Source organism: Colius striatus, chromosome 3, assembly GCF_028858725.1.
Source record: "Colius striatus isolate bColStr4 chromosome 3, bColStr4.1.hap1, whole genome shotgun sequence".
Taxonomy (NCBI): Eukaryota; Metazoa; Chordata; class Aves; order Coliiformes; family Coliidae; genus Colius; species Colius striatus.
In genome coordinates this window covers 2,546,827-2,568,156 of record NC_084761.1, presented here as the reverse complement: position 1 = coordinate 2,568,156, position 21,330 = coordinate 2,546,827, and the positions used below count along the sequence as shown (strand labels likewise).

At 50.5% G+C, this 21,330-nt stretch overlaps 1 protein-coding gene across 1 annotated transcript in view; it reads left to right on the top strand.

Annotated features, from left to right (window-relative positions):
- LOC133625220 (syntaxin-binding protein 4-like) overlaps window positions 1-20,354 on the top strand; it is a 50,910-nt gene extending 30,556 nt beyond the window's left edge. The window contains exons 7-22 of the mRNA XM_061994015.1: window positions 228-348; window positions 2,396-2,537; window positions 2,718-2,824; window positions 3,382-3,535; window positions 5,617-5,689; window positions 8,535-8,632; window positions 11,381-11,477; window positions 12,403-12,530; window positions 13,891-13,983; window positions 14,255-14,320; window positions 14,417-14,605; window positions 14,870-14,986; window positions 16,142-16,191; window positions 17,101-17,231; window positions 18,488-18,545; window positions 20,255-20,354. Of these exons, the coding sequence (XP_061849999.1) occupies window positions 228-348; window positions 2,396-2,537; window positions 2,718-2,824; window positions 3,382-3,535; window positions 5,617-5,689; window positions 8,535-8,632; window positions 11,381-11,477; window positions 12,403-12,530; window positions 13,891-13,983; window positions 14,255-14,320; window positions 14,417-14,605; window positions 14,870-14,986; window positions 16,142-16,191; window positions 17,101-17,231; window positions 18,488-18,545; window positions 20,255-20,354 (1,724 nt within the window). The remainder of the gene's footprint in view (window positions 1-227; window positions 349-2,395; window positions 2,538-2,717; window positions 2,825-3,381; window positions 3,536-5,616; window positions 5,690-8,534; window positions 8,633-11,380; window positions 11,478-12,402; window positions 12,531-13,890; window positions 13,984-14,254; window positions 14,321-14,416; window positions 14,606-14,869; window positions 14,987-16,141; window positions 16,192-17,100; window positions 17,232-18,487; window positions 18,546-20,254) is intronic.
- Window positions 20,355-21,330: the final 976 nt, after the last annotated feature.

Sequence of the window (21,330 nt, the reverse complement as noted above, 5' to 3'; positions counted from 1 at the left end):
GTGGCAGAGAGGTGTAGGGCTGATAGAGAGGGGATAATCCCATGCTGGAGTTGTGCTGAGGAGGCTGATTGTTTCCTCTCTGTCTTCACTCGTGTCTTTTAACCACCATGTGGTTTTCCCCCAAGAGCTGGGCAGACGGTGGCAGCCCTCAGTGAGTAGAGCAGGGGAGAGGGGGCTGATGCTGGAGCATTTGCATTCCATGCACTGACTCTGGCTTTGCTGTTCAGGTAGATACCTGGAAAGCACATCCTCAGGCTCGTCCTCACGCTCCCAGAGCCCACTGCTGCTGAGTCCTGCCAGCTCCCATGGCCCCTTCATCGGGAACCCCCCGCACCCCGCTCACGCACAGTACGTACAGGTCACGCTGGGATGGGCCCTTGGCGTGGTCATGAAGGTATCACCCAATGTCCTGGGGGGGTAGAAATAATTCTAGTGCTTGCTTTATTCACCCCTCTGTCCTCTGTAGTGTTGTATCACCAGGATGGCTAGGAGATCACAGCATCTTCTAACGATCCTCGTCACGGCGGGTTCTTGGCTGTTCCTGGCAGCATGTGTGCAATGTGGCTGATCATCTCTAGAGGTCTTTTCCAACCCTTACCATTCTGTGATTCTATGATTCTAACCATGCAGCCACCCCTCTTCCTCTCCTCTGAAGCCTGGGGAGAAGCTGTGGCTTAAAGCCAGCTGAGAGGAACCCTGCACATCGCCTTTATAAACCATGGCACGAGCAAAGTGTTTCTCAGAGGCCAGTGGTGCTTTCAGAAGGTGTTTCAGGAACTTGTTTTCCCTTGCCCTGCTTCAGGCACCTTGACATTGTACAACTAGAGCACAAGCACTGCCCTCTTGATGCAAACACTCCTCACACCCTTTGTTGGTGTCAACAACCTACAGACACCACATCCTTTTGTCTCCAGAGCATCTCCTGGAGCTGGTGTTTTCATGTGGTCACCTGTCCCTTTCATATTTGTCAGGCTCAGAGGTTTGGGCAGGCAGAGTTTGGTTTTCTGCAGAGGCTGGTCTCCAGGGTGCTTTGGAGTTGCCGTTCTCAAGAGGGACAGCTCAAAGGGTGTTAACAGCCATGGGATTGGGACCATTGGTCCCCAGGGCTTGCAGCTTCCTTTCTCTTGCCAGCATAAACAAGACAAGTTGCTGGTAAAGAGAATTGAGCCCTCCCTGCAGAACCAGTAAATCCCCTTGCTAAATACCAGCTTATTAGGGATTTGCAGAGGACAAATATTTGGCACCAGAGGTTTAAGCTGCTTGCATGGCGTGAGAGACCCTTCCTGAGGAGAGGCCAGCTCATCTACTTGGCAGCTGGTTTGGACAGATGAGATACCCTTGCTCTGCTGTTAACCCACTCCAGGCTGCAAGATGGGCCAGAGGGAACGTGGTTTGGTGGTCTCCTGGCTCAGCACTGCCATGCTGTGCCATATTCTGCTGTCTCCATGCTAGTGCTTGGCCCCAGTGGTCTTTTCTTGGGAGCAGTGTGAGCCCTTTGAAATCACAGAGCATCGAATGCAGCTGAGGATTGGTGCTCAGCTGCAGTGGTGTCATTTGAGCCAGGGGTCTGTTCTGTGGCCTCTCATCATGGTGTCACCTGGGGTCCACAAACACTACCTGCAATTGCCAAGCCTCCCTCCTGGTATGGAGCTGCTTGTTGTGGCCTGGTCTTGTCTCGTTGGGACCTTGTTGGTGTAGCAGGCAGCTCTTCAAGGGCAGGCTCCAACCTTATTACTACTCCATCCTTGACTGGGCAAGTCACCTGGAAGACTACCACAGAAGTAAATCACAATGTGGTGGGTATTGCTATAAAGGTGCTTAAGGGCTCATTTCTTAGGGCATCTTGCAAGATGTTGAGTCCAAACCTCAGCTAAGTCATAGCCAGCTGTGTATCCTGAGCTTCACTTTGATGTTTGCTTTGATGTTTGCAACCTGAGCTAGGTGACCCTGCTTCTGCAGGGGGGTTGGACTGGATGACCTCTAAAGGTCCCTTCCAACCCCTACCATTCTATGATTCTATGATGCTAAAGGCTGCTTGATAGTTGACCAATCTGGAAGTTGTTGTTTGGTGATCCAGCTGGATTAAAACAACAACCACATCAATCCTTGATGTGCTTTTGGCTATAAAAACAGAGAGTGCCAAATATACTCTGCTTAGACCTTTAGTTTCCTCTCTTTTGGGGATTATGCCAGCCATAAGCTGAATAATGTCAGCTGAGAAACAAGAGCCCTCACCTCCTCTACCCAAGCTGGGGTAGAAGAAAAGAGGCAGAGGTAGAAGAGGTTGGGAGGAGAAGGATCATGCACGGAAAGAAAACCAGGCAGAGTTTGTTCAGTGACATGAGGAAATAAAGCAGATCACCTTGAGTCACCTGCTGACATCTCTCCCTTGCAGCTACTCCATCGAATCAGGAATCCAGAGCATTTCTATAGCCAAATCCTCTGGCTTAGGGCTGACAATCAGTGGTGGATCCAACAGGCCTGATGGCCCCATGATTTATGTACAAGAGCTTATGCCAGATGGTGACTGTTACAAGGTAAGTCAGTGGCTTTGCAATGGGGGCCTCTCCTAGATGTTGTTGCTCTTCTGAAGCAGCTCTTCTAAGAAGAGATGAATAGTGCATTGCATGGACTAATGAGGATTTGTGTTGCAGGAGAAGGCTTTGAGCACAGAGACATCCCTTCCCAACCCTTTGACTTTCTCCCTCTTTGTTTAGGATGGTCGTCTCCGACCTGGTGACCAACTAATTGCTATCAATAAGGACTCTTTGGTGGGCAGCACACATGAAGAGGCCAGAAAAGTAATTGCAAAAGCCAAACTCAGGTATGCATCTAGCATAGGTTGTTGAGTCTCCTCCTCTGGAGACATTCCAACCCAGCTGGATGAGTCCCTGTGTGCCCAGCTCTAGGTGGTGCTGCTCTGGCAGGGGGGTTGCACTGGCTGAGCTTTGCAGCTCCCTTCCAGCCCTTGAGATTCTGTTATTCATCATTGTGGGCCTGTTGAGTCTTAGGCAGAAACCCCTCATCTCCTACCAATGCTTGGCTTCAAGAAGCATGAGGCTTCTTAGTCCTAGATGCTGCTTCAAGACAATCCTAATAGGTGCTTATATAGGGAAACCTTAAATGCATGGATCATCCTGAAGTGTTATCCACACCTTCCCAATGTTCTGGTCCTCATGAATATCCCTTATCACTGCCCAGTAGAGTTCTGCAACAGAACTGAAGCTCAAACAAGCAACACATGGGCTTCAATGATGCAGCTCCACATGGGCTTAAATGAGATTATCCAGGAGAAAGAGAACACGAGCCTGGAGGTTCTGCAGCTCCGTGTGCTTTTTGGCTGTTGTTAATCAAATATCCTATGTTTGTTGTTTGTTTCAGACATGAGGGAAACACAGAAGTGGCCTTTATTCCTGGAAGGGGACGGTTACACCCTGGGCTGTCAGTTCATAACAACATCCCATCGCCACCTCCAAAGGCTGTGGGAAACGGGCTGAGCTCCTGCAGGCTGAAGGTCCACGTCAGGTCCCCAGAGGTAGGTTGAACTTCAGATCTGAGACCACAAACATTGGCCCTGTGATGTTTCTTTGATCAGAAAACTCTTCTTCAGGGAGTCCAGAGCAGTCCTTCTGGACAGTGGAAGGTCATAGAATCATTGGTGTTGGCAGAGCCCTTGGAGCTGCTGCAGTGCCAGCCCTGCCCTCACCCTGCCCAGCCCAGCACTGACCCACAGCCCTCAGCACCTCAGCCCCACGCCTTTGGGATCCCTCCAGGGCTGGGCACTCCCCCAGCTCCCTGGGCAGCCTGGCACAGGGGCTCACACCCCTCTCAGGGAAACAGTTGTGCCTCAGCTCCAGCCTCAGCCTCCCCTGGGGCAGCTGCAGCCCATTGCCTCTTGTCCTGTCATTGCTGCCTGGGGAGCAGAGCCCGACCCCCAGCTCCCTGCAGCCTCCTGGCAGGGAGTGTCAGAGAGTGCTGCTGGCTGCCCTCAGCCTCCTCTTCTCCAGCCTCAACACCCCCAGGTGCCCAGCACAGGGGACAATCCCTGCCCTGCTCCTGCTGCCACCCCAGTGCTGATCCCAGCCAGGCTGCCCTTTGCTTCTTGCCCCCCTGGGCACGCTGCTGGCTGCTGTTCAGCTGCTGCCCATTAACATCCCTGGGGCCTTTTCTGCAGGGCAGCTTTCCAGCCTCTCTGCCCAAGCCTGTTGGTGTATGCTGATATGTGTAGCTCTGTTTTACAGCCAGATCTTTTGAATCTGAAATCTTGTTTCTTCTTACCCTGGGTTTGAGACAGTGAAGGATCTGGGGAGGTAATGAGAGGAGTTTCATCTCCAGCACCTGCATTCAGACCTGTTCCAGAACCCCCAAAACCCTTCTGTGGATGGCAACATGCATCTCATTCCATCTCAGTCATAGAGCTGGAAGGGATCTCAGTTTGATCCAGTCTCCTACCCAAAGGCAAAAGCAACTCTTTATCCTTAAAGACCTCTGGGGAGGATGAATGTGCAGCATTGCTAAGCAGCCTGTTTCTGTTCTTCACTAGTCTAATGATAAGCCAGGCTCATTCTTCCTGGGAAGCTTAGCTCTGTGGTGTGTTTGCAGACACAACTGCTCGAGCTGTGCATGGTGACACAGTGTTTAACCACACAGCCCTCATGATAATTCAGGTCTGGGGCTGGATTCTGTGCATTTGTCACTCCTCTCCTGGCTGGATTTATCTTCTCCTCCACACAAACTTCCTCTAGCAAAGGTCAGCTGGCTGTTCCTTTCATACAAGTATCATTCACAGTTGGTTCTCTCCAAACCCTGCAGACATTGACCTGCAAGGATGTCATAGACATGTTGCCTTTGGGTGTACCAGGCTGGAGAGGTGCTTATGAAAGTCCACCTTGGCCCATATCCATATAACTGAGTGGTACAGTTACAGCCTTCACCATCCAGCTGGTAGAATTTTGTGCACCTACATGAAATTACACTGCTGGCTGCACTTCATTGCTCCTTTCCTCACTTTGCTGCTAAAAGATGGAACTTCCAGGCTAAGGCAGGCATGCTCAGCCTATCTGTGTGTGACCTCAGCACCAGCCCTGTGCCCCTCTGCATCTCAGTTGGAAGCACTGTATTGGTGGTGCTCAGCACATCTACCCTGTGACTCTATTTTCTCCTCTTGTGCTTTCAGCCATGACCTGGCACTTATGAAGGTGAGCACTGGTCTGAGCTTTCTGCCATGCTGCCTGTGACAATGAGGTGCTTTGGGTCAAGAACACAACTGGTTGTGCTCAGACTCAGGACCTCAGTGGTGGGTGGGATGCAGGGCTTTAGGGGAGAACTTCTACAAGGTCAGATTCATCCTCAGCTCTCAGTCAGTTACAGTAATGACAAAGCTGCCTTTCTGTGTGTGACCAGAGGTTTTGAGAGAGCTCAGGGACGTGCCTGTGACAAGGGCTCCCAGAGAAAGCCCTGCAGTCCTTGTTGGCCCATCTGCATGAGAGCTGTGTGTATGTAGTGCCTTTGCTCTTTATGAGCCAGATGGTTTGCTCTCTCTTATCTTCTGCTCTTGATTTGTACCAATAGATGTTGCTTGGGGACTGTCTGTGCTGTTTTGTCTTCCTTTTCTAGAATAGACATGAAAACCATTTCCCTGTGCCTTCTTTGTCACCGGACATTTGCCCACCAGAGCTTACTGTCTCAGGTAAGAGTCCTACAGAGGGGTTTTCTTTGTGTGAGTGACAAGCATGGTCTGGGCTCCTCAGTGCTGAGAATGATGAAATAGATTGTGATCAGTGTTTTCACTGCTATAATGGCATCCAGTGAGGTGATAATGAAGCTCAGCCTGCTAGGAGACAGGGAAGAGAAGAGCTTGGCTTACCCAATGGGTAGGAATTAAGTCCATAGCAGCAAAAGTCTTTACTGAGGCACTCAGAAGGCTGAAGCATTCACAGGAGACAGCTTTTTACCACCCTCAGCCTCTGGTTCATTTGTGTCTTTGCTCACATGCAAAGATGGTGTCAGACTTGCATGCAGCCAGTCCCATTGCAGGCAACAATGCAACAATCCCTTCTGATGGGAATGGGTGATGATCTAGGTGACCCTGCTTCTGCAGGGGGATTGGACTAGATGATCTCTAAAGGTCCCTTCCAACCCCTATCATTCCATTCCATTCCATTCCATTCCATTCCATTCCATTCCATTCCATTCCATTCCATTCCACGATTCCTCAGAGACACAGGGTTGGACAAGTCAGTTAATGGTAGTTGTAATGTGCACAGCGAGCCTGGCCATTATACAGCCATTGAGGATGCCCTCAGTTGGTTAAACTGGGAAGTTGCTTCTGGGGGTGATTAAACCAGATCTCTCCCTACATCTGAGAGCCAGTTTTTGCTGACTTTTCCATGCTGTGTTTTCTCTCCTTGCTTAGAGTCCTCTGCTGAGCTCTTACCATTTGTGGGAGACCAGCTCTAGTCACAGGAACAGAGGGTGAACTCAAACCCCCCCTGCAGCTTCACAGGTCCCTTTGGCATCACAGGAAACCTTAATAACCCCCATGACTGAGTGCCCAGGGAGATGGCTTCCAGCAAGATACCCCACATCCCTATGATCTGAAGGTTACTCCTGCCCCAAGGAAGAGATGAGCTTTCCTTAGTGCTGCCCATCATTCTCATGGCTGCAAGTCTGACAGCCCCTCCCTCCTTCCCCTTGCCCTGCCAAGGCACTGCTCCCACTTGTGAATCCCTGTACCATGTTGTCATTTCCATCTGGAAGCCTAAGAGTGAGCAGTGCAAGGTAAATTGTTTAGTCTATGCCTGGGATTGATGGGAGAGATGGGATGCAGATGGTGCTGGGCCAGGAGTGCATCAGTGCTCTGCTCCCAAGGATGTCTGTCTTACCTTGGGCAAGCTCAGTGGGCTGCAGCCTTGCCCTCCCATGCTCTGCACTACAAGGTCTGCCCTTGGTCTGTCCTCTCTGCCCCCAGCATCCTGCAGCCTTGATTTCAGCAGGCTCTTAGTGGCCACCAGCAGCAGCCAGAGCACTGGGGTGATAGGAGGCAAAGGCCTGGGTCGTGTAGACAAGCCAGTGAATAGCAATGACCTAAACACTTCCTACCTCAGCTGGGGGATTTCAGTGCGTGCAGGTTTGTTAATGTGAAGTGCTGAGGAGGCTCTGTGTCAGTGCTGTCACCCATGAGAACAGGCCAGTGACTGAAAGAGCAGCTGGCAGACTTGGAGCCTGGGTGACTGCTTCTCTCTGGCTGCCTGCTGGATGCCCTGCACATCTCCATGTCCAGGGCTGGCAGAAAAGCCACATGGAGCTAATCCTGATTAGCCATGCACTGAAGGGTAGCAGCTCTGCCCTTGAACTTGGAGAGTAAACTGCTTGCCAATCCAGCAAACCCTTTATGACCTCTTGCTGCTTCCCAGCTGCTGGCATTGGCAGAGGGGGTGAATACCCAGCTTGGGAGGATGATGCTTGTGCAGCACCTCTGCTGCTTCTCCTCACCTTCTCCTTGCATCTGGTCTCTGCCTCATCAGCTGAGGAGGGTCAATGAGAAGTGCTCAAGGGGTTCAAGAGAAGTGGTTACAAGATGGGGCTTCCCATCATGTTAATCACATCTCAGGCAGATGATAGAAATTGCTCCCTGGGTACTGGCCTGAGTACTGCTGGCACCAGAAGGAATTGTGGCACCAGCTTGGGCTGATAGCTGGAGGATGAGCAGGCAGCTGGGGGAGCAAGCAGGCAGAGAGGCTGCAGGCACAGCAGTCCTGCACCTTTCAGGAGTCTGGCAGGGGACCTTCTGAGCAGGGAACAGCTCTGCAGCCCTTCTCCCAGTGGGTTAATCAGTGGAAAAGGTGAGGTTCCCTCCAGGGCTACAGCAGCAGGACATGGCAGCAGGGCTTGCTCTCTGTACCAGTCCTTTGAACTTCATGACAACCTTTCAGCAGCAAAGCAGCTGCTATTCCTGCCTCTGTGTCCCTCTGTGTCTGCCTCACAATGCATGTGTCTCCTTCTGCCCCAAGAAACCTGCCTGCCCAACTAAGGGAAAAGGGTTCAAGGCTTGTTTAGCAGTCTTGGGGAGGGAATAAAATCTTGCACCAGTGCTTTGCAACATCACTTTTAACCCATCAATTCCCTTTTTGCTGTGAAAGCCAGGGCTGTGTTTTATCAAGTGCTGGGTTCAGGTTTGCTTCATCAATTAGAGAAGACAAGACCCAGGCAGATTGATTTAGATTTTCTTCCTCACCACAGCTACAGACCCCAAAACTCCACAAAAAGTTGTGAGTGGAAATTTCCAAGGTGCTGTTTTTGCAGTCCCAGATCCCTGGATGAAACATCCCACTTGAGACCACACAGACACCCAGTTTCATTAAGGCTTTGCCTCAGTGTGCAGCCTGTTCAGTGGTGGCCTAGTCCAGCCTTCCACCATCACATCTAGTAAATCCTGGCCTTTGATTTTTGCCCTGCTGCATGCACATGATATTTCATCCAGCAAGAGCTCTGAGTTTGGCTTTGCAGGCTCCTCTTTTGGTCTTTTTTTTCAGCACCCACTTCAGCATCTCATCACAAAACAGCTTCAGGCACCAAACCAAAAGTAGCTCTGGATCCTCACATCCGCCTCAAGGATGGCAAACTGGAGCTGGTAAGTGGGATGGCTCCCTCTCCTCCAACTCAGGTCTCCTCTCAGTCCTCTCCCAAGGACTACACTGTGCAGCAAACAGTCCCATTGCTGTGTGCTACCTCCTTGCCTCCAGCTGCCCCAAGCACAATAAGCTCCTTGTACTGCTTGTCAGTGAAAGAACTGATTGAGACCTTTCAGCTCTGATTCTTGCACCAGTGTCACACTCAGGCATGTGAGGACCAGGCCAGGTACTAGCAAGAGGGGAGGTGAGGTGGTGGGGCCACTATGTTGCTTGTGTTTTAGAGGGATGAACAAATGCAAAGCTGAATAGGTCCAGTCAAAGGGAGGCAGCCTGACAGTTTGCACAGAGTGAAGCTGTAACACTTGCTCAGTGCTCTCACTGGCACATACACCATCCCCTCCAAGCAGCTTGCTCTGGCCTGATTCCACTTCCCCTCTCTAGGATACAGCCTGGGCTCTGTTGGGAATAGCCCAGGTGATGTGGGGTGCAGGGGCAGAGCATTGCCTTCCTCATGAGCATCACATTGCTCACATGCTACAATGAATTAAAGTGGGTTTGAGACAGAGCCATGAGAGTCAGACACCAAATTGTGTCTGTGTTTCTGGGGAGCTCCCAAATCCTCCTCCTGACAGTTTCACCTCCCTTGGACATGTAATGCATTTGACTTAGGGCTGTAGGTGCAAGGCAGCAAGCCCTCCAAGCTTTCCAGTGCTGCTGTGGCTGCTGGGGTGACCTCAGGCAGGCTGCTGTGGGCGAGGGAAGGCTGAAATGGGAGGTTATCTGCCTGAGGATGCAGCCAGAACCGCTGCTCCTTTCATCATTTCATGGCAAGCATCTTCCAAGGGCATCATCAAAGGGCAGGGAGAGGAGCTGCCCGTTTGCTACCTGTGATCTTGGTGAAGGAAAGTGGCCCTGGGGGGATGCCATGCCCTCAGGTTGCTTTTAGGGTGCTGGTATTGGAGGGGAGAGCCCGTTCTGCAAGGCTGGGGTGGGTTGAGGAGACCAAGGAGAGCCCAAAGTACTGAGTGTCTGCTGCCACCCCACGGCAGATGCTGCACTTGCCCTTTGGCAGCACCAAAGCAAGAACTTCTCTTCCAAGCCTGCATAATTCTCCCAAAGCAGGATTTAGGACTGCATTGTCACAGGGCTGTCTGCTCATCCTGGGTACAAAAAGAGCTCTGCTTTAGTGGGAGGAGTGGGGAGCTCTGACTCTCCCTCTTCAAGTGTTAAGAGCAGGCAGCAGCAGCAGTGCCAGGAGATGCACATGGGCTGGATAAAGGGATAGAGTGATCCTCAGCATGTTGTCTGGGGAAACCAAACTGGGAGGATTGGCTGAGTCCTGTGGCCAGTTCTGGGCTCCACAGCTCAAGAGAGACAGGGAGATGCTGCAGAGAGGCCAGTGCAGGGACACCAAGATGATCTGGGGACTGAAGCATCTTCCTTAGGAGGAAAGGCTGCAAGAACTGGGGCTGTTCAGTCTGGAGAAGAGGAGACTGAGCTCAGGGGCACCTCAGCAGCACTGACAAGTACCTAAAGGGTGGGTGTCAGCAGCATGGGGGACACTTTGTTCTGTGGTGCCCAGGGACAGGACAAGGGCTGATGGACATCAGCTGGGACACAAACAGCTGCACTCAAACACAAGGAGAAACTGGATTGGTGCTGAGGTGAGGGAGCCCTGGCCCAGGCTGCCCAGGGAGGGTGTGGAGGCTCCTGCTCAGGAGGTTTCCAACCCCAGCTGGACACGTTCCTGTGCCCCTGAGCCAGGGGAAGCTGCTGGAGCAGGGGCTGGGGCTGCAGCAGCTCTGCAGGTCCCTTCCAACTCTCACCATTCTGATTCTGTGACTGGCAGGCATCTGAGACAGTTTTGGGCTGGCCCACAGCAGATGCCAACGTTTGCAGACTGAGGATCAAGCCATGTCAAAGACTGGGAACTGGCAGCACTGCCCTGTGCTGGGCTGACTGGCAGAGGAGCGGGAGTTGGGACTCAAATGCCAGCACATGGGAGCAGACAGGTCCCATGGACTTGCTGGTGACAGAAGCATGAGCCAGGACTCATCTCCAGCCCCCTTCCAGGAGACCATGTGGCACCAGGAGCTGTGGGTGCAGCTGGGAGAGGGCAGTGTTTAACTTGAGCTCTTTCCCAGAGTCTGCTGAGCTTGATTTTGTCTTTTAAAAGCTTTTACTTGCTGCCACCAGCAGTGAAGTGGGATTTGCACAGGTTTATCTGCTTCTCTGTGGTGCCCTGGGGTTGAATTGGCAAATCTCAGTAGAAGACAGGGCATAATGAGAGAGCAAAAGATGCTGTGGAGGAGCAAAACATCTGAATGCCTCCTGTTGCCATGGGGAATAGTCTGTGAATAGCTTGTGTCTCCTTGGTTCCAAACACAATTCCTGGGCAGTAATAGAAAGAGGAGAGGCTGAGCTCCTGGCAGCTGGGTCTTGCCACAGCTCCACCAGCTTTTGATAGCTCCTGACAGTTTGTCATAGCTGCAAATCTGCTTACAGTCTGCATAAAAAAATGTCCTTGGAGGGATGTGAACATGCCCCTGTCTTCAGGAACAGACATTTCCATACCCACATAGGAAAGGAGAGACTGGGAATCCAGCCCAAACCTGCTCCTTTGGGAGATGCTGCCTGGAGAGATACTTCCAGGCTAAAACCCAGCCCCCAGTGTCTTCTCAGCACTTACTTCAAAGAGTTGCTTTTCCAGTATTTCTCTTTTCAAAGGCTCATTGTTTCTGCTCAAGGTTCTGCAGTATCTTGGTCTGGATGTGACTGAGGAGAAGAAGAGGCAGTTAAGGCAAAGCTTGACCACAGACTCCCAGGGGACAGTGGCCTATGGAGGTGAGTGGGCAGCTCTGCCTGTGAATGGGCTTTTCCATTTCTGTGTAGCTTTGCTGGCAGCTAGGAAAGGAGAGAGGCACCTGCTGCAAGATGCACCTAAGGGTATGGCTGTAGCCTCAAAGCAGCTAAGAAAAGCCACAAATGCCAAAGAAGGTCTTTGGTAGAAGCATAAGTGAGATGAAAATACCAGAAAGTGATGCAGGATCTGCTCCCCAGGAGATTTGTCACAACAATTCCAAGCCCTCAGCAGTGTGCTCACCTGACAGAACATCCTTGCAGAGCACAGCAAAGCTTGGCTGGGTGTTTCAGTGCAAAGAGAGCAACGAGATACAGAACCACGTGCCTCTCCTAAGGGCAACTGGCTTTGTTGCAGTAGAAATAAGGATGAATAAGGGTGTTTGGCAAATGGTAAAGGCTCTGGTTCCTGCTGTGGCCTCAGGGTTGGGATTGGAGGGGCTGAGACCCCAGTGCCATCACCCCCATCACTGCACTGCCTCCTATCTGTTCCACCCATCCCCAAGCAAAACCAATGTGGATTTTCAGCTTTGCCAGTTGAACAGCTTTTCTCAGTGCTGGAGGCATGGAGTTGGTTTTTGGTTAAGGCACCAGCATGAGAAATGCCAGCAGGCAAGTGGGTGCCTTGTGGCAGAGAAATGGGCTTTTGGCTTAACCTTTTAAAGCTCTGGGAAGCACAACTGTGAAAACCCTGCAGCTATCTGAGGGTTGGTGGGGTTTTTTGGAACTGGATAAGAAACAAGAGTGTGGTAAAAGCCATCAGCAACATATTTAAGCTTGATGAAAGCCAAAGAAGCAAGGAAGGTCAGAGGAGGCTGTTTGGCATCTCCAAGGCTCAGTCAGTGGATGTCCCCCAGCTCAGTGGCGTTTTCTCCTACCACACAGTTGAAAAACTGATTCTTTCTCACAGATCTTCTCCAAGCACTGAGGGATCTGATGCAGGAGGAGCTGGATGAGGCTGGTCTGGATTCCAAATCCGTGCTCTTCACACAGCATGAAGTGGCCAGTTTGCTGGATACGTCGGCGTTTCACTCCCCGGTCAGTCGGTGCCACCATCTTCTACACTGAATCCACGAGGCTGCTCTGTCAGTCCATGGCAATCTGAGACAGGGGAGGCTGAATTAACATGAGGGAGCTGTGGGGTCTGTAGCTTGGAGAAGAGGAGACTGAGGGGTGACACAATTAATGGTGACAGATCCATCAAGGGTGGGTGTGAGGAGGCTGGAGCCAGGCTGTGCTCAGCGATGGACAATGACAGGGCAAGGGGCAACAAGCTGCAACACAAGAGGTTCCAAAGCAACACCGGGACAAAGTTGTTCCCTGTTGAGGTGAGGGAGCACTGGCAGGGGCTGCCCAGATGGGCTGTGGATGCTCCTTCTCTGGAGACATCCCAACCCAGCTGGATGAGTCCCTGTGTGCCCTGCTCTAGGTGCTGCTGCTCTGGCAGGGGGCTGCACTGGCTGAGCTTTGCAGCTCCCTTCCAGCCCTTGAGATTCTATGACTCTGTTATCTATGGGATGACATGTTCCTGTGTGACCTGATCTAGGTGAACCTGCTTCTGCAAGGGGGTTGGACTGCATGCTCTCTAAAGGTCCCTTGCAACCCCCACCATTCTCTATGATTCTATATGAAGGAAGCAGCCTGGCAGTGATGCAGAAAGAGAATGAGCCATAATGAATGAATTCCAACTAATCTCACCTGCTTCACAAGCTGAAAAGAAATCACTGTCTAGCACAGCTGTTCCAGCTGTGTCACAGGGACCAGAGAGTCAAATCCTGCAGGGTGAAAAATCAACCCTGCAGAGGAATTATTTAATGGGCCTTTTGCTCTGATGGACAAAAACTCCGAGTCCTTTCCAGAGTGATTTTGATTCCTCATTCTTCTGGGTATGAATACACACAGTCCCCTGCTTTTGCTAAAGTGTGACAAGGGCCACCAAGATGCTGAGAGGACTGGAATATCTTTTATATGAGGAAAGGCTGCAGGACCTGGGGCTGTTTAGTCTAGAAAAGAGGAGACTGAGGGGAGATCTTATGAACATTTATATATATCTAAATGGTAGGTGTCAGGAGGCTGGGGCAGCAGTTTCTTCTATGGTATCCAGTGACAGGACAAAGGGTGATGGGATGAAGATGCAACAGAAGAAGTTCCATTTAAACATAAGGAAAAAGTGTTTCAGTGAGGGAGTCCTGGCCCAGGCTGCCCAGGGAGGGTGTGGAGGCTCCTTCTTGGAGGGCTTCAAACCCACCTGGACACGTTCCTGTGTGACCTGATCTCAGTTGACCTCCTTCTGCAAGGAAGATTAGACTGGATGATCTCTAAAGGTCCCTTCCAACCCCCACCATTCTGTGATTCTGTGAAGTGGTGCATGATGCTGTCTGTCCCTCTGCCTTTGCAGACCTTTGACTCTCTCAGCTGTAATGGCAATGGGGAGCTGGAGCAGCTGCAACTGGAAATGATGGATCTGCGGCAAGAAGTTCGAAGGCTAAAGGTGGAGCCTCTCTCCTCTGAGCAGATTTCTTGGCTGGAGCTTGTTGTAGTCGTGCAGGAGGGCAGCTTTTTCACTGGGAAAGTTATTAAGCACTGGGATGGGCTGCCCAGGGAGGTGGGGGATCCCAAAGGTGTTGAGCTGAGGTGCTGAGGGCTAGGGGTTAGTGGTGGGCTGGGCAGAGTGAGGGGAGAGCTGGGACTGCAGCAGCTCCAAGGGCTTTGCCAACCCCAATGATGCTGTGATTCTAATCTGATGAACATGTCTTGCCTAGTCTCTCCTTAAGGAGGTGGAGAACAGCAAGATGTCCATGGAAGACGAGATTCAAAGACTGAACCAGGTTAGTGAAGAGGTTTCTGGGTGCCTTGGGGCGGTTTCAGGGCTGGGAGGCTGAGGGAGATGTGATGCACTGACCACAACTTCTCACTGCTTCCAGAAAGCACTGGGCTTCCTCTCTGAGAACAGGACACTGCACAGCAAGTTGCAGATGGCAGAGGTGGTGCAGAGACAGGCTCACAGTGCAGAGCAGGACTATGAGGAAGTGATCCACTTGCTGGAAGCTGAAATTGCAGAACTGAAGATGGAGCTGGCGGGAAAGAAAGCCAAACACACCTCTGAAATAGAGGTAATGCAACCCCTCAGCCTGGGAAGAAACCACATGCCTCTTCTTCTGTGGCTTCCCCCCTTTCCACTGTAGCACATGTATCATTTGTTGTGTGTGAGCACAAGCCCCTGCCAGAACCTGCATCCTTTCTGCTGCCCATTCCAACAGGAGCGTGGTTTTCTGTCTGTAGCAAATGCCCTGAATGGGTGTTTCCAAAACAAACAAACACTCCAAAGGCTGGAGAATCACCAGCACCTTTCTCTTCTCCCTCTGACCCTATCTCAGGAGGACATCCTGGAGCTGAGAAGACAGTTGTCCCTGGCTGACGGCCAGCTACGCAAATCAGAGGTGTCTCGGAAGCGCCTGGAGATCTGCAATAGGAAACTGCTCCTGTTTGTGCAGGTGAAGTGCTCAACAGCCCCTGCTGCTGCCTTCCCAGCGGCCTCTTACCTTAAGGGTGGTTTTTGCAAGTCCAAATAACTTCCTGCTGTGTAAGCAAGAGGTGTTTGGGAGGGGATGCTTAAATGCTGCCTCATCTTACAAAGGCTGGGAGAGACTAGGGAAGGAACTCCTGTGTCCTCATATACCTAAGAACTGTGTAACCACCATGGTGCAGCTTTTGCCTGGTGGCTCTGCTGTCCCTGGCTCACCCATCCTCCTGTGCTGCTCTGCTGGAGGCTGCTGTCCAAATCATGTGTTAAGCTTCCCTCTGTAGCACTGATGGTTGCTCCTCTATGCAGCAAGCGTGAGCTTGAAGAGTGGCTTTGCTCTTCCAGTGCTTTTTCATCCCCACACTGCCTACAAAACCTCACACTTAATTGCTTTAGTCTTTTAATGGATGTTCTTGCACTTTGCTATCTGTAGCAGGAGCTTGTGGAATTGCCAGACTGGCCAGCATGGGAAGCAGCAGTCTTCACTCTCTCTGCTACAGCTACTGTCCCAAGAGCTCTTGGAATCAGTAGCAAAGAGTGGAGCACGAGTGTAGATGCTGTATCCTCTGCTTCACAGAAGGAAGATTTAAAATGCCTCCTGACCTGCAGCACTACTTGCTGCTGCCTGTGTGGTTTGGGGCTGGACTTTGGAAATGGATTTGACTTGGCCCCAGGGTCAACCATCACAAGACTGTGACCAGGGGAGCAAAACATCTTCCTTTTTCATGCAGTATTGTGTCAGAATCCACTCACTGTGCATGGCAATGAGAGACCAGGGCTTGCTAGTAACAATGAGCAAGGCTTGCTGAAACAGAGCTTGCAAAATGATCCTTTGGAGGAGTATTTTGGTGTTGCATTTCATATATTTTAGTGCTGCCATTCAAATGCCTCATTTGGATGTGTCTGCATATTTGCATAGGCTGTGAACAGTTGCTTGAGCTGCAAAAGGCCTTGAGCCATTCGCTTCAAGGGCGATGAATAAGCAGAAGCTGATTACTGTCATATTCAATCTGATCACCAGGAAAAACCCATGGGCTTTGTTCTCAAGAATTATTCATTCCTCCAAGTTTGAAACCTTGTTGTTTTTTTTTCCCTTTCTCTTTCCTTTGTTGTTGTTGCCTGCCAGAACGTCCACAAGGTCCTGAGCACACCCAGTCATTGCCCAGATGACAAAAGGTAGGGGATAGCTTGTGGGGATCTCAAGCAGGGATATGAAATGTTCTTTTCTGACCTTTCTCAAGGGAAGGTGATTCACACATAACTTACCCAGGGCTTCTAAACATACTGTCACTTTGGAAGTGAAACCACTGGGGGAAGGGTGATGTGGAGGCTGCTGGTGGATTGGTACTCAAGGGTGGGGGGGGTGTTGGTCTCCCTTCTGTCATTTTTGTGGCATGAGTAGGTGAAACAATCCTCTGGTTAAGTTGCTCTTGTCAGCAGAGACTCTGAGGATGTTGTTTCCAAGAAGCAGAGCTTTGACCCACTTGCTTTTCCCAGCTTATGGCAGTTGTTGGCTTTAGAACCATGTTACTGGTCCTAAACAGTAATTGGTCCTAAACTGGTCCTCTATCACTTACAGAAACTGATCATCCCAATGGCATGAATGCAGAGATAAAGTTGAGGCTTCTGGACTCCCCTTTGACATGAACTTACCACCTATCACTTGGGAATGCATCACAGTTCCAAGTGTGCTTTTAATGGGTTAAATTGTTGAAAGGTCACTGGCCCATTGCTAATGGCCAAAGCCACTTCTTAAGGATGAATTAAAATGACTTTGGTGGTTACTTCTAATGTAATGAAGGGAAAATGTTCTTGGGGAAAACTGCACTGGTACTTGTCTGTGACACAGTGGTGTGAGTGGGTGTGAAAGTGTCTCTGCTGCTGCTCCTGACACAATTTCCCCTGGTCTCTAGTGGATGATAGGGCTGGGATAAAGGCTGGAGTCGATGATCTTTAAGGTCTCTCCCAGCTGAAAGGATGGTGTGATCCTCTGAATACACACAATTCACACAGAGAGAGGCTGTCCAGGATTTGCAGTGACCATTCTGTGGCACAAGTATTGATGGCACTTTCCATATTTGTAAGAGTCAACAGTGAAACAGAAGAGGATAAAACAGATGCAGTCTCAGACACATCTCTTCCATCTTCAGATCTTGTTGACCTTCTGCTATCAGAAGCTAAAGAACTGTTAGCACCAATCCTCTCCAACAAGGATGGTAAGCACTGAACCAGAGAAACCTGAATCCAAACCAGTCTCCAGGATGTCTGTTAGTGTTGTTCACAGTTTCCACCACCTTCCATGTTCTTTTGCCATACCAGTTAAGCTTCCCAGACTGTGTACCTGGTTTTCTCATGCTAACCAAGGTGTAATTGCCCTCCATCTGAAATGCAGACTCACAGTGTAAGGAGTCAAAGGGTGTGACTTGTGCCCAGGGCCAGAGGAAGGGCATTTCTCCAGCAAAACCACCTGAACAGGCAGGAGGATGGTTGCACAGAATCATGGTTGAGTGCTGCAGGTCAGGAGTCAAATCTCCTCCTCCAGGCAGGACCACCACACTCAAGCAGTGGGTTCAGCCAGCTGTGCTTTCAGCCTCCAAGGACAGAGATCCACAGCCTTGCTGGATGATGTATTCCCACACTGCTCTGTGAAAGAGATCTTCCCAGCACCTTCTCTGAGCTCCCCTGGGTGCAGTATGTGGCTGCTGCCTCCAGTTATATTGTCTGCCACTGCCAAGAAGATCTTGGCTCTCACATCTCTCTAATTGCCCTTGAAGTAGGAGTGGGCACTGTGAGATTGCCTCTCAGCCTCCTCTTTGCCAGGCTGAATGTGCCCAGCTCCCTCAGCCCTCTCCAGCCCCTCCTTGTAGGTTTGGAGCCCTGGGGCTCCCTTTGCTGCACCTCATCCAGTTTCTCAGTAGCTTTAAACCAAGGATCCAAACCTTCATTGTGCCATCCAGGTATGACTACAGCAAAGCTGAGCAGGGAGGAATACCAATCCCTTTGTTTCCTTGGGGTATAAATCAGCCTCAACTTCCCCCACATGTCTGTGGATGGGAGAAAATCAGAGGAAAGGCATTTAGCCCCATGGGAGTCTGAATTGCCTTTCCTAGTCTGGGACTCTTGAGCTTAGTGGCAGCATTTATTTGACCCTGCTTGTCTTCTTCCATGCAAAAGGAGAGTTTCTGTGCTCTCACAGTCAGGTGAGCATACAGCCCCAAAACAAGTGTCCAGTCTTTACCCTTTGATGCTATTCACCAACTGACCATGGCCATGGTCCAGCACTGTCTTTGCCTCAAAGCACAAGACACAAGGAAAGCAATTGTAGGCTTTAAGCAGCTCCTCTGAAAGGTGAGCCTGTCAGCATTTCCAGAGTTCCTGCATCATTTGACTGTGCATGATCATCCTGTAGCAGTGCTGCTTGCACTGGCCATGTTTCCTAACCCTTCACTGATGCTTGTGCTTCCATTTGCAGCTTTGCCATGTGACAGGGACCAGTGCCTGCCTGCTGAAGGAATCTCAGATTACAAGGAGTAGGTGTCCAAAGTGCCATGGTCTGGGATTTTGGCAATGCACATACTAATGGTTTGGTTGGATTTTTTCTACATCAGTTGTTTTGCTCAACAGCTTTTAACCAGATAAACCAGCCTTGAGATGGCCATGTCAGAGGAATATATCCTTTCCTAGACAGCAAGAGGCTTCCTGCCCTGCACAGTGAAATACAGTGTAGCTCTCTCTTTTGTGTTCTAAAATGCTCTTTTTCCTTCAGGCTAGATGGGAATTTCATCACAGAATGGTTTGGGTTGGAAGGGACCTTAAAGATCATTTGATTCCAACCCCTCCTGCCATGGGCAGGGACACCTTCCATTAGATTAGGTTGTTCAAAAACCCATCCAACCTGGCCTAGTTTCCAGTTCTGTGGATTGTCTAGCTGGCATTTTTATGGACCACTCTGAGTTCTGAGTGAGGGGAAAATGCAACACTGAATGTATTCATTTTCTATGTTGTATTACCAAGATGCTGTGAAGTTGGACTTCACAGGGGGGTTGGACTAGATGATCTCTAAAGGTCCCTTCCAACCCAAACCATTCTGTGAGCTTAAGTTCCAGCCAGGGAGAGCAGAACAACATGGCTTTGTTTGGACCTTCAGTACCTTAAGAATTTCCCTGAAACCTCTTAGATAGCTGATATTTAACTGAGCCATGTCCTAAAGATATCTACTGAAAGGGCACTTTGAGACCTAGATGTCCATCAGCACTGTTTTAGCTGATCACCATAACTCAACCTGAAGATCAGCTTTTGAGTTAGGTACGAAGCAGACATGTGCAAGCTGGGACTTCAGGGTTGTCAAAAGCATTTCCAGACACAACAGACAGCCTGTACAATCCACTAGCCATACAAGATTGGTGGCCTCATCTTTTCATGGAATCACAGAATGGTGGGGGTTGGAAAGGGACCTTTTAGAGATCAAACCCCCCTGCAGAAGCAGCTCCCACCTAGATCAGGTCACACAGGAACGTGTCCAGGTGGGTCTTGAAGCCCTCCAAGGAAGGAGCCTCCACACCCTCCCTGGGCAGCCTGGGCCAGGGCTCCCTCACTCAAACACTGAAGGAGTTTTTCTTTATGTTTCAATGGAACTGTTTGTGTTCCAGCTTCATCCCATCAGCCCTTGTCCTGTTGCCAGATACCATTGATACAAGGGATGCTCCAACCTCCTGACACCCACCAGTTGGATATTTGTAGCTATTAATGAGATCTCCCCTCAGCCTCCTCTTCTCCAGACTAAACAGCCCCAGGTTCTGCAGCTTTTCCTCATATGAAAGATGCTCCAGTCCCCTCAGCACCTTGGTGTCCCTGCACTGGCCTCTCTGCAGCAGTTCCCTGTCTCTCTGGAGCTGGGGAGCCCAGAGCTGGCCACAGGACTCCAGCTGAGGCCTCAGCAGGGCAGAGCAGAGGCAGCACAACCTCCCTTCCCCTGCTGCCCACACTCTTCTTGATCCACCCCAGGCTGCCATTGGCTTCTTGCCCACGAGGGCACGTTGCTGCTCATGGTCAGTTTGTTCTCCCCCAGCACTCCCAGGTCTCTCCTGGAGCTGCTCTCCAGCAGCTCACCCCCAGCCTGTCCTGCTGCAGGGGGTTATTCCTTCCCAGTTGCTTTTCTTGCCTAAATACTCCACCTTGTCTTTGTCTTACTTTCTATGTCCTTCTGCCAAACCAACTAAAATGTGTTTCTCATTTGCAGCCATCATCTTCATCAGAAGACCACGTGGCCCCCTCCTGGGAGCCAGCCCAAGCATGACCAACCCCAGCCACCAAATCCAACCAACGACCTGCCCAAGTAGCCTCCACCAACCTCCCAGGGCTTGCTTGTGCTCCAGACACCAACCATCCCTCCCACAGCTGCTGCTGTGCTGGGAGCTGGGAAGGACACAGCACGGGTGCTTCAGCTTCCAGGCAAACTAGACTGAGAAATGAGCTTTTTAACACAACATTGGTTCTTCCTAACTGCCCAAGACTTTGTCAGCACCCTCCCCTGCTCGTCTACCTCTGAGTTATCATATGAGGCTATTTGCTCATGGTTTTGCAGCTTTATAGGAGAAAACATATCTTCAAGAGGCTACAAGGACCTGGATTTCACTGGCAGCCTTTTAGAGCTTGGATCCTGGGTAGTAAGAGGAGTGTGAACTTACCCAAGGGACACAGGGGTCTCTGACAGATCCCCTTTTGGTATTTCATGTGAGAAACCAAAGTCTATTTAGTGACTGTAATCAAAGCAGCTTCATCTGTAGCATTTTTAGCTGTCTTGGGATAGGTGCTTCTCTTTTTATTCTTTTTTTTCTATAGCTTATCCCAGCTGCAATGCTTGAAATTGGGAAGCACTGTCTTCAGTTAGCTGTTGGAGACAGAGCACAGAGCGAGCCAGAGCTGTGATGATGGATTGCTGAGCACCAAAGCACTCCCCAGGATGCCAGAGAGGACACAGTGAACATAGTCCAGTACAGGCCCTCGGTGTCACTTGGAAATGACAGGAGGCAGGATGGTATGTGGGTAGCAATGAATGGTGTAGAGACCTGAGATGAACACAAGCTCTTGGAAAATAAAATGGAACCACTGCTCACAAGGCATTTGCTTTCTAGGTTATGATTGTAGTTGCTGTGTTCAGCACCTCTGAGACAAAGACCTTGGCTGGGTCCATTTTTTCCTGCCTCTTCTTTTGGCAGCTCCTTGCAAGATGCACTGAGAAGGTGCAAGAAAACAAGGTGCATTCTGCCTTTTGCACTGATTTGTTAAGTCACTTCAACTCTCCTTTGTGGGGGT